The 13124-nt window shown below is 44.3% G+C and overlaps 1 protein-coding gene across 4 annotated transcripts in view; it reads right to left on the bottom strand.

The window, feature by feature from the left end:
* MAD1L1 (mitotic arrest deficient 1 like 1) overlaps nucleotides 1-13124 on the bottom strand; it is a 387234-nt gene that overhangs the window by 175036 nt on the left and 199074 nt on the right. For all 4 annotated transcript variants that reach the window (XM_076350728.1, XM_076350729.1, XM_076350730.1 and 1 more), the window contains one exon: nucleotides 1009-1097. In XM_076350728.1, coding sequence (XP_076206843.1) covers nucleotides 1009-1097 — 89 coding nt within the window. The remainder of the gene's footprint in view (nucleotides 1-1008; nucleotides 1098-13124) is intronic.

The following is a 13124-nucleotide window of genomic DNA, read 5'->3' as shown; positions in this document are numbered from 1 at the left end:
CATGTATCCTCTGCTGAAATGCTGTTTTGTAACTTCTCTTTCACTGAATCACAACAGGTACCCCTCTGCCTTCTGCAGCAATGCACAAGGGGAAACATCCGTCTTTTATCTCCAGTGCTACACACACATCAGTATTACAAAAGCTGGATTCTAAACCTCTTTACACACATGCCAACAGATCCTGTATTTACAGTCAAGATTTGGTCAAAATAAGAAACAAACAGCAATGCTGTTTCCACAGGAAAGAAAGTCAACAGGGGGAATAGTGACGCAGGAGCCAGTCTTACAAATTAACTGAGTGCAAGAGACCCCAAACATTAAAAGAAAAGAGCCTGCAGCCTCCCAAAAGATAGAAAAGCTTATAAAGTACCTAAATGCAGGAAAGATCAGGGGCTGAGGCTTTCTGTTAGTGCTTCATGGATTTCTCAAGTCCGTAAAAGCTGGTGGGAAAGTAAAAAGCATGCTCGGGAAAAGAACGTCCTACTTGAGAAATACAAGGAAAACAGAATCATAGACTAGTTTGGGTTGGAAGGGACCTCTAAAGGTCATCTAGTCCAACCCCCCTGCCGTGGGCAGGGACAGCTCCAACTAGATCAGGTTGCTCAGAGCCCCGTCCAGCCTGACCTGGAATGTTTCCAGGGATGGGGCATCCACCACCTCTCTGGGCAACCTGTGCCAGTGCTTCACCACCCTCCGCGTAAAACATTTCTTCCTTCTATCTAGTCTAAATCTACCCCCCTTTAGTTTAAAGCCATTCCCCCTTGTCCTGTTGCAACAGGCCCTGCTAAAAAGTTTGCTGGATGTTGCCATGCTGTTCCCTGAATAGCAGGCAGCCTACGTACATAGGCAGTCTATACGCATATACTTTTTCATGCATTGTAGCATGGTGAGGTCCTGTACCCGGTGCTCTACCACGAGATGGCAATAACCAGAGCAGGCAGCAAAACTACCCTGAGCATTTCCCTTCTCATTAGTTCCACTTCTCAGCCTTCCCCTTGCTTTGCCTACCTGAGCGTGTCAACCTCCTCCTTGGTGATGACAGTACTTTGCTCAGATGTGCACTCTTGAGACTTCAGGACCTTCATCTCCACCTCCAGCTGCAGAAGAGAAAAGGTATTAGTTCCTCCAATACTAATAAGGGGGACACACGAACAGCAAAGGGAGGAGGAGGAAATCATGATGTTCTTCACAGTTCAGACCTTTCTCAGGATACGGACGTGAAGCACAACTCTTCATGTGTTGAATGTCAAAACCTCAGTTAACCCTGCTTCCCTTTGCAATCCATTTCGCCTTCCCCAACATTTTCTCCAAGGTAGTTGAGGCACAGAAAGTCGATTGTTTCTAAGCAAAGCTTCTGCTTCTCTTCCAGATACTTCCCCAACCCATCCCCCATGGATAATGGGATGCAGAGAACTATCTGTGTGGTATCAGGAGCTCGGTGGTACCCGAAACTCAGTATTGACAGTTCAACCTCATTTAGCTTCAATTCCTCCCCAGAAGAAATGAACCACAGGATTATGCTGTCTGTCCAGGACAACTCTGAGACACATACATTAACTCCAAACGACTGGGGAATATTTCCAGCGCTTTCCAATATACACTTCTAGCTCACGCTGCTCAGGTAGGTCTGGTGGAACAAACAATTAAGAATACTTTCTGCCTCTGGCCTTGCTTGGGAAGGAACTCACAACAAAGTACTTCAAAACTCTACAGACATGAAAACTTCTTACCCAGACTCTACCATTCCCAGGCTCCCTGACTTATGGGAATCTGTATCCTTAATTCAGCTATCAAGACAATGCACAGATTGACAAATGACATACGTTACTTGTTTCTAAACCCCTCAGAAAATGATTTATTATGAAGTGTAAGCAGAGACAAACTACCTAGAGGATACTCAAACTTCTGTTCCAGCACCATCTCCCAGCTGAGACCTCCTTCATACTCACCCTTCAGATTTTGGATCTCCTTTTGTCATCTGTCTTTTAGCACCTGGCGACTAATTCCCCTAATAAATCTATTGACAGAAACTACATTTTTCACTCAGGAGGAAAACAATAAGCATTCCAGCCCTAATTATAGATGCAAAACTTATGACCACAGAGAGCTCAGTGCTCAGCATCAGGGAAACAATCCAGTAATACACCATTCCCTTCAACAGCACCCATTAGACTTGTAGAGCAAAATCCCATTGCAACGGCAAACTTCCTGCAAAGACAGCAAGCTGGCAGAAACTCCCCAATTTTACAAGGAAGCATGTTGACACGTGCAGTCATATTGCTCAGCCAGAACTGAAATTTTGACATATTGCCTCTTTGCCCTTCCAGGCTTCCCAGAAAAGACAGACATGGCAGCACTGTTAGCAGGAAAGGGCAGAAAAGGGATGGTTGGATTATTTTCCCTCCCCTTTCTGATACCACAGGGACAGAACAGAAGAGAGAAGGTATAAAAGAGGTTTTAGCCAAATTTCCCCCTGGCACCTCGAAGCCCTGCATTCTCCCCCTGCCTGTCAAAAGGCATCCAGGAAGAAAAAATAAGCAAAGGCCCACCTGCATCATCAGGCTGTACAAATGTTAATGTATATTAGCTGCCTGATAAGATTATCACAGCCAGAAATGCTTCCCTCAATTTTCTGATTACTGAGCTTATCTCTCCCAGCTCAGCCCATCACAGATGGCTGGGGATAAAGCAAGCACACCAGATAATTCCAGGAATAGGAATAAAAGGTACCGGGACGAGGAGCAGGCTTCAATTCCAACCTACTTCTAGCAGGAAAACACTCGTATCTCTCATTTCCCGTGTCTGCTGAAGCCTGGATGTGTTTGCTATTTAAGAGTTTTCTGCTGCTTTCTGGACTGCATGTAGACAGCATTTGAAGATGGAAGGGCTGGTAAATATCTCATTTATCATAGGCTAAGCGGGCTCAGCCTTGAGTCCAACTGCCACCTGCTCACCGACACGAGCAGATAAATCATGGCTGCTTTCTCGGGGGAGAAGGGAGGACAGAGGGGGTGGGCAAGTAATCTGTTGTTGTGATCTGGGGTCTCTTGTGTTGGCTGCATAGAGAGGAAAAAAATGGAGTGTGTAATGGGAAAAGGAGATGGGAGAGTGAATGCACACACACTCAAGTGAATGCTGCTGTGGAAAGCATCAGTGCAGGTCACGCCTGATATACAGCAGTGACAAATTAGTGCCAGGTATACTCAGTAGCAGCATGATGAGATTCTGCTGGGTTTCTAAGAATAAGCTGTTGAAGGAGAAAGAGAAGGGAAGGGCACAGGGACTGTAAGGGCATGTTATGTCATTTCTGTGTTCTCCCAATTTGCAAGCGCCAAAACTACCTGGACTGAATATTTGACGAGCCTGAGGTGAGAAGGGAGAGGAGCGCACGGTGATATCTTTAGAGATGAAACTGGCTCGAGCGGTTAAATGTTGACACAGACCTGCTTCCCTCAACTAGGATTAAAACTGCTGGAGAGTTTCAAGTTCAGGCCAAGGCACAACTTTGTGCCACAGAAAATTATTGTCATTAAAACCTCACTAACTGGTTATTTAAAAAAAGAAAGCAAAACAGTTAAAGTATTTCATACAAAATATGCAGCTTGTTTCCTTTAATTGTTTGGGTTTCAGTGAGGAAAACATCCCTGCCCGCCAATCTCACAGGAGATATTAAAAATGTTATTTACGTCTTTTCCAGGGCAAAAAGAAAGTTAGTTGAGATAAGATGGAGTGGCTTATTGTTGGGATCCAATTCTGCTTTTCCGAAGGCAGCACAGCGCAGGCAAATAGGTCCTCAGAATGAAGAGAACAGCAAAAAAGAGCAAAATAAATAAGGAATCCATTGATAAAAGCTTCCTCTTACTTGCAGTTTTGCCTGCTGGACAATCCAAGCAGAACATGATCTCACCAGCCTCCGGTCAGACCTGGCACACTCGTACCAGCATAACGCTGTGTTAGACATTGCCACTACCCGCTCCTCCAGCTGGACCTTCGCTGCAGTTCTACACATGATGCAGTCAAGACAGAAAGCAGAGAAAAGAGAAAGAAAAGCAGCAGAACTGAATGAGGAAAATAAGCAACAGGAAAGCAGTAATAGGAGAAATACAAACCCATATTCTACATAATTTCCAGCACTTTGTGCAAGCCTAAGAGGTGGGGAGGTTACCGAGACCATTCCCTTTGACACAGCCCCTCAGGATAGCTCTGGGGACCAGGCGATAAATATGAAATGACTCACCGTGGTGGCAGAGTTTGCCCCGTCCTGTCCACTTGTCCTCCTGGTACCAGTGGCAAAGAATGGCCTCAAGAAGGGATAAGGATAGAAAGAGCCAATCTCCTCTTGCTGTTTTCTCTGCCTAATTCCCATCACATCCCTTTTCCTCAATTAATTTCCAGTTCTTGTCTCTCCTGTTCACCAGACACCACTTTCAGCAGGCATTTTCTGCTTTTTGGACTAACTCAATATTTCTGTCTAAACTCTTCCAATTTTTATCAAGAATTTTATAGAACTGGCTGAGTTAAACTTTTATTACTTTGACTACATTAAACTAGTAGAAGCCATAACCCAGCAGAGAGGGGAAAGGGCTGCTCAAATTACAGCTCATTGCTGTATTCCCCCATTCAGTACCAAATGACCTCGATCAGCCTCGGATCCTTTAGCTCTCTCTTACGTTGATCTGGCTTTTTTAACTAGCATCGAGAGCAGAGAGAGAACATTGTCGCGAAATACAGCATTGCATCTCTTATCCTGAAAACTGCACAAGAGGGACCTAAGTACCTACAGCTCCTGCAGGAGCTTCAGGGTTAATATTGCCCAGGATGAGACCCCCAGTGATATCCCCACTGTACAGAACACATTAGCAACTTGAAAAGAAACCAAGCTATTATTTTTTTTTTAAAGTTATTCAAGGTTTTTATGACACTAGAAAAGGCAGAATAATGAGTAATGTCAGAGCCCATGACTTGTGAATAAAACACATAAACAGGTACTTAACGTTTTGACTATGTGATATTCTCTTCTCAGAATACACTGGAGTCTCTTGCTCTCAACCTAACGTGAACCCGTTTATCCCAAACCTTTTCTACTCTCTTTCACTTCATAAGCATGAATTTCAGTCCAACTTTATTGCTCTCAATAGCAAGTGATCAGGACACATTCAGTATATAGAATGACCATTTCCACAGATACCCAAAAGATGAAATGCAGATACTTTTTCAAAAATAAATAGTCAAAACCGAGGAAGAGAGGAAGGAAGAACATGGACGGATTTTCATCTAGTGTATAATTAAATGAAATATCGTTCTTCTTTCAGCCTTACTTTTAAACCTGCCTGGGCAGGATTTCAAGATGGTGGTTCTCCTCCAAGTGTTAATGACATAGCAAACACCCACAGCAGTACAAGAAATGTGTTCCTTGCTGGTTCTCTCTTCTGTAGGAATTATTTAAAGATATATGAGATGACAGGAGAAACATAAAATTATAAATTCATCTCTTGACAGCTAGAAGAAACAAAACTTTAGAGAGCTAATTTTCTTGGTATATTTCTGGCATTTCTCATTTCTGACCCATATTTGTCCCCTCCAAAACAAGCACTCCAAGTCTCTGCAATGCCATGGACCTGCTGTTCCTCCCACTTGATTCCAGTCGGCTTCAGCGTTCATGAAGACAAGCCTTTCCAAAAAATCCTACTGACCTACTGTCCACACCCCACCTTCAAAATGAGACTTATCATGGGACTTAAACTTCTAAATCAGATCAGTCCCCCTTGAAAACCACATTTACAAACTTCTGAAAATTTTAACACACTGCCCAAAATAATGACCAAATATCTGTTTACGTGCCTCCTTTTGGGTAGTAAAGGACTCAAAATCTAAAGTATTTCAACTCAGTACTAAAGTTAGGATTTGCGTGTTGAAAAAAAAGGGGCCGGTTTATTCGCCCACATCATGTACACGTATTTCACAGAACACATGCTGGAGACATACAGTTATTATTTGAATAATGAGTGCATTTTAGTGAGGGGCTGATACAGCAGTCCTATCCTGATGAAGTGTGTCTGCACGTCATTCAGCATTCTTGGAACTGTAAAAAGCAGGAAATGCTGAATCCATTATAAATGTCTAAAGGTTTATTTAACAATGGGCTGATGCAACATCCTTTGAAAGGCGTTCCTCAGCAAAAGAGCTCATTTAAAAGGCAGAGATAAATAGGAACTGAATTGCATGGAGCCAGCATGGAAAGGTAAATTGAGAGGTTGTGTTTGACTACAAGTCTCAACACAATTCAAGAAGCTATTTAAATACATAAATATTTAAATGTATGAAAACCAAGCAGACTTGGAAAGGAAGAGCGTACACTAAAATAGACAAGAACAGAGAAGTAGGACCCTGAGTATGACCCATACGCTGAGGTTTGAAAACAGGCAAACTACTGTTCCCCAGGAGCCTGATATGCCAGTTATTCTAGTGATGCTATCTGTGCTTCTCTCCAAAGGATGCAGCAGTGACTAAGGATCTTATTTGCCCCTCTTCCCACAGAACAGCATGGCAAGCTTGGTGACCTCCTGCTGTCTACAAGCTTATAAATCTGGCGTCAGGACAGAAATCAAACACACGTGAACACCAGTGAGTTTAATTTCGGTGTCCAGCAATACTACAAAGTAGTAAGACACCATGCTGAGCATTTCCATAGATCATTTGCTCAGCAAAAGCAGTATCACCTCTTCCATACGCCCAACCCACTAACATTCTGAAGGGCTGTTCCCCTAAAACATCTGCAGAGAAGCACACATGGGGAGAACTAAGCCTCAACAGATTTCTTAGTGAACTTCACTCTTCGTCAAAGAAATAGGACAATACTTGAGAAACAAAATATTACTTGCCATTTAGAAACAGGCTAAGCAGCCCAGGATTAGTTGGTACATTTTCTTGGGAAAATTAATCCTTGATGCTATTGTGAAACAAAAGCAATAAAGCCAAAGAAAATCAGATATTCAATAAAAAGTGGTTTAGGACTACCTATTTCCCACTTGGCTGAAGCAAAAAAAATTTTTTTTTTCTCTTTAAAGACAAAGGCTAGCTGGATCAGAGTTGCCAGTCTCTATGGGTTACCCAAGCTGTAACAAACTTGGTGTGCTTTTATCACTGAGAAGACAGGGCTAGAAGCAACCTTCCAGCAAACAATTTCCTAAAAATGTATATAAAATATACGTATATATAAAATATATATATAAAAATATATTATTGTAGATACACGCAAACTGGGAAATGGACATATGCTGACTTCTGCTTCTCTCCAGTACAGCCTGGATTGTGGCTTTTCTCCTCCTGTTGCAGTAAAAAGAGAGCAATTTTTCAAGTTTATACCGAATGTCATTCTATTTCATTTCCAAATATAATCTCCCAGAGAGAAGGTTCGCTTGCCCTATTTCCAATCTCTAAAGTTAATACACAAATTTATATTCCTTTCTCCCACTCGCTCTCCTAAATTAAGAGGCGTAATTACTAGGAACGTTTGCTACAAACGAATAAAGTGCCAAGGGAGAAGGAGCTGTCACTGCTGGACGTCTGCAGCAGCCACCCTCCTCTCCCGTCCCCAGAGGATCCTGCTTATGAGGCAGTTTCTATCTTTCCTATTAGCAGGGGTAGATCACACACAGAAGCAGGTGCCAGCCCCTCCCTTTCCAGGCAGGACAATCACAGGGAAAATTAAAAAACTAACTTCAGCCTGTCAAGGAGCCACCGGTGCTTGCAAGGATCATTCCTCCCAAATTCACCTTTTGCCTCTCCCCAGTTCTGCTGACCTCTTGGGCGACGTCAGGTTTCCTTAATGACAGCGGAGAAACTCAGATCTGCAATCTAAAAATTCAGCCCCAGTCTCCCCCCTCTCCTCCCTCCCCATCTCCAGCACCCTCTCAAAAGGAAGATTGATTATTATAATCAGACTTAGCTCTGACACAGCATTTGCATTTTCAAAGCACAGCATAGTCATTAACTAATTCATCTACCCCAAGGGAGCCCTAACGAGCTTTCACCTCTCTTCCCTCCGATTCCCAATCTGCAGGCAGCCCACAGCTTTTCTTCAGACACCTCCCCTCCACATTGTGCTGCGCAAGTGCAACTTGGTGAAACTCCAGGCAAGCCCAGTGAGCCAAATTCAGCCTGCTGCAAAGGAACACAGCTCTGCTGCTAGCAGCTGAAGAGGACAAATGCACAGACACCCTATTTAAACTAGTTATCCTAAGGTTTCCATATGTAATCACAATCGTATAGGGTATTACAGGAAACGGTTTCTGTTCTGCAAAATAAGGCAAATGCCACAGGGGTCCCAAAATTACCATGCTCCCCTATGAGCATCATCAACCATGAGCCTGAGCTGCGTGCCCAGCTGCAAGCATGTGAAGAAGGAAGCATCATCACACCACACCCTCCAAACCCCCAGCCTCCTCCTGCACAGCCCATCCAACAAGCTCTTCCCCAAACACCTACGCCCCAGGATTCAGCCTCCTGCCCCTGCTTAAGTCTCTTCTCACACCCCAACGCTGCCAGATGCCGACCCTCCCCACTCATCCACCTCCCTTTGCCCATCTCCGCATCCTGCCCCAGCAGAACCGCAGAGCCCTGTGCCCACAGGTGCTCCACAGCAGATTATTGTTGATGAGCAATAATGTCTAATTGGAAGTGCTTAACCCATATGCAGATGATCCATTTCAAATACTCCTGTCTGGAATACTTAAGAGAAAAAAACCCAGGAAAATATTTATTTTCTCTCTTGCTTTTTAATCTACAGCAAATAGGGCTGTTACTTGAACAGGGGATAAGGTGACAGTATTGATACTGTTACCCTGCAGCAACGCACAAAGGACCAAGACTTGGTATCTCAGTTGGGGGTGCAGAAAGGTGTGCAAAACCCTGCAGCTTTGAACAGCCTGAATGCTCCAGCTGACCCACTCAGTGTAACGTTTGGGGCCCTTTTCACCCACAAGTGGTACGGACAAAACCATACACCGGCTCTGGAAGGAGCCTGTCCTTCTGTTTGAAGGACAGATGCTCTGCTGATGCTACAGCACATCTGAAGGCAACTGCCCTGGTCACCATCACAGACTCCATATCAACAGTAAGTAATGTGCAACACCAGTCATCACGTGGGTACCAACTTAGGATGGTTTTGACAGTTTTGTCTTCTTGAGCTTTGCTCCCCACTTTATGCTGTATTTATTTCTTTCCAGTACTCCGGGATGGGTGCAAGATGTGACAGTTTGGCAATAAGCACCACTGGACACTTCAGCGGGGTGGAAGCTGGCTCAGAGCTCAAGATGAACAAAACTGGAAAGCTCGAGGGGAAGAGGAGCAAATATCCTGTGCAAGGGACCCACCGAGCAAGGGAACTGGAGATGTTAATTTAAACCCACCAGTTTATTCGAGTATAATTATATATTTCAACTCTTGCTTCCAGAGGAAGGAGCAGACAAGGAATCTCTTCCTTGCCATCTTGCTGCAACCCTGTCCAGTCCACGCCCCCAGGCGCCACTATGAGACACCACCACCACCGCACAACAGCAAAAAACCCTGACAGCCTCACGTCCAAAAAACCCCTCTTTGCTCTAACAGCTCATGCTGAAGAAGGATCACCTAATTTCCATGTTCATTCAGCTCAGAGACTCTCTGCTGTTATCAGCCTCGCTCCACCACTTTCACCAGCATGTAGATGACTGTTTCCTTTAATTACTACCAAAAGCTCCTCCCACCAGGGAGAGCAAAACAGCCGGTGTCCACCGAGAGAAGAAAATTCCGGAGTAATTAGCCTTAAATGGCTGACACCTCCTACCCACTACTCCTGGTTAGAACTACAAAACACAGAATAAGTCTCTTTAGAGAACCTGTCAAGGTGTCAGACTGAATCTGCCGCAACCCTGTCCAGTGCGGCCACGGCACTGGCGCAATGAAGTTGTCTGCTCTTAAGAAGAGCATCACACAGGTCACTTCTTTCACGCAGGAGTAGGCACTTTTGCTAGAAGCAAGTCTTCTAGCAGCTGTAATTCACAGGCAGAGCAACAAATAAATCTGCAAAGATGTCATACCTCTTCTGTGCAAAGTTTGAATACAGTTTGTTTCCTGAAAATATACCCTCGAGGAGTTTCTGGAGCATTCAGTCAACAAATTCTCATTAAATAGTAGCTTGTAATCCCACCTCTTGCCCCCTCCCATCAGTTTTCTTGTTGAAAAATCATCGCATAATAAACAGTCAGAGAAGAATCTATGCATTTTACCGACCACCTAGGAAGATCAAAGGGGAAAGGAAAGAGGAATCTAACATCCATTTTTGTTCCTTTGTCTCGTAACATAAATACAGTGGAATCAATCTCTGCCTAATACTGTAAGAGAGTAAAGGAGCCTTCATTAAGTGCCAGACTTGAAAATTGAACTTAATCCTCTTGCTCTGACTCACATGGAACAACGCACAGCCTGTACTTCAACATGCTTTTAAGAACAGCTCTCTCGCTCCTGCTGCATCTCGAGCCCAATTTTGCAGTTTGTTACAGCTGGGAGCACTTTTTTCTGGCACATCTCAGCAGAGAGAAGGAGGGTGAGCCGAGGCCAGCAGAGCTTCATGCTCAAGGTGCTTTCTGAACTCCCAGAGATGGGAAATATGAGGATGGGGCAAGGGATGGAGCTATAGGAAAGCAGCAGCTCTCTTGACAGAGCCTCCCAGCTGCCTTCAAGGAAGTGGCAGACACCTGAAGGAGTCTTGGTCCCCAAACCCTTCCCCAAAGAACAGGCTAAGAAGAGCAGATTTAAGGTTTTCTAGCTAAATGACCCATCCTGAGGCCCTCCTGCGACAACAAGCAGCGTGCTTTTAATGCATAAGTGGGAAATCTCTCTCCTTGTGCCAAAAAGCAAAGGTTACAGGGGCCTTGCCAGACTGCTCTGCCCATTTTAGCCTCTCGGGATTATTCCTGTGGTCCCCTTCAGTTGCCAGCAAGCAATCACAGAACGAAAAGCAAAAAGCAATTCCCTCTCAAATACCGCATGTTCAGTTCTGGTGCCAAAGCAGAAACCTGGCATTTTAACCTTTGGTGAACATGTTCCTGCTGCCACCAACAATAACCTCCGAGGTCCAGCTCGGAGGGGAGGGAAGGTGTAATAGATGTGTGGTGGATGACATTAGCACTGAATATACAGCATCAACAGGACAGGGCCTGGCAGGAGCTCGATTTTATACAGCCAGTCTTTAGAGGTTAATGAAATATTCATAAATAAGTTAAAATTCTCCTGACAAGCTAGATCCTGTAATACAACAAAGAGTTGTCAGCCTCAATTAAGCGATTCCAAAGAGGCAGGGCACTGCCATTCATTATTTACCAAGAGGTCATAGGAAAAATTCAGCTCTATGATCTTCTTGTCTCTGTGGATAAATTAGGTTTTACAGCTCCTGCTGGAGGACTCTGCATCCCTGACATAGCGGCTCAGAGAGACCCCAGCCTGCCACCACTACTACCTACCCCCAGCATCTAACAGCCAAAGGCAAAAAACACTGGGAACAAGCTCTTCTAAGGGCACTGAGACACAAAAAGATTGAAAGAAACAAATAACGCAGCAAACTGATTAGGCTGTCAGTGCAAGGGCTGAGACAGTCTTGAAACTTCATGGGTTTTAAGCCTTTCTCTCCCTTTTCATACACACAAAGCCAGCCCTGGGCAAGAAGAAAAGTATCCAGCAACCTTTGATCTGCAGGCACATCCACTGAACATGCCCTCAATGCCCCCCCTAGATCCCATAGCTAGAGATCTTCTCATCCTCCCTCATGCTCAGGATAAACTGTGCCTACAGAATTGCATTTCTCGGATCAGATCTCTCAGGATGGTCCTCTTCTGACACAGGCACAACTTCCCAAGACTGTGAAAGCAGGAGGAAACTGCTCTTCATCCTTGTCACAAGCAAGTTGGAGATTAATGATTACTTTGTCCCATCCTAACATGAATGTTCAACAAACCAAGTCTTCCTTTCCCTCTATGGACATGCACTGGGAGCACGTTTCTTCTACAGCTTCTCCAAGCTGCCTTTTAGGCAAGGCAAAAAAAAGGAGCAGAAATTACTGAACCTTAGAGGTATCGAGGACCTCTCACCCAATTTTCCCCTACCTCCCACAAAGTGCTGAACATAGAGAGCTCCCTGTACCCTCCAGGAAATTTTAGTTCAACTAAATTGAACCACGGGAGTCTGAGGTAGCCCATAAGCTTCTTGCAGACTCTGTGAGGGTGGAGCTAGCCTCAAAAAGCACAATACTTGCATGCATATTAATTATGCCTTTTGTACCTCAAGGCTGTGGCTACTATAATAAGGTCTCTGATAATATCCCTGTCCCACTCATTTTATTTTACCAAGTAACTCAGAATAACTCAGATTTTATAGTAACAACAGCAACACTGAAAACAGGACCGCTCTAATCACAGCACCGCAGTGTCCTCTGCACAGGAAAACGATCTTTCTCCTCTGCTCAATAACTGAAGGGAAAAAAGCCCTACCTCTTTCTTTCCCCCAGTTATAATCCTGCAATGCAAAGGTGAGAGAGCACATTATCAACTCTCAGCCTATTTCCAAGTTGAAAAGTGCAGCGCTTGCTAACATCCTTTTTACCAGAAAGCAACCCATAGTGTTTGTCAGTACTGGCCAGGTTTTACAGGTACACCGGTAGCATGGAGACTTCTCCAAATGATGGGCTGAGAATTAGATCATGGTCCATACATCCCATCTGAGCTGGAATTGCTGCTAAGTTTTGGGTCAGACTGTTTTCCCCGCAATCTGGCAGTACCTGTCCCACAAGGAGCCCAAAGGGAGGAGCAGCAGCAAGGCAGCTCTCCACTTTCAGCAGCTACATTTCTTCCTTGTGCAAGTCCTAACCCCATGTCAGCTATTATTGCCTTCAGTGAGAAAATTAAAATAGTCCTGTTGAAACCAAACAGTGCTGCAGAGTTCCATAAAACTTTCACGTTAATGGATCCAACAGCAGGTTCATTTGTGTAATGGGACTTTAAAACAGACTGTTTATTTCTTTTTAATTTGAAGGGAATGTACTATTTGATCCCATGTGCCTGGCTAGATTTTTAAAACAGAGATAAACCACA

This window comes from Aptenodytes patagonicus, chromosome 13, assembly GCF_965638725.1.
Source record: "Aptenodytes patagonicus chromosome 13, bAptPat1.pri.cur, whole genome shotgun sequence".
NCBI lineage: Eukaryota > Metazoa > Chordata > Aves > Sphenisciformes > Spheniscidae > Aptenodytes > Aptenodytes patagonicus.
The sequence above is the reverse complement of the archived record's forward strand: the minus strand, read 5'-3'. Positions and strand labels throughout refer to the sequence as shown.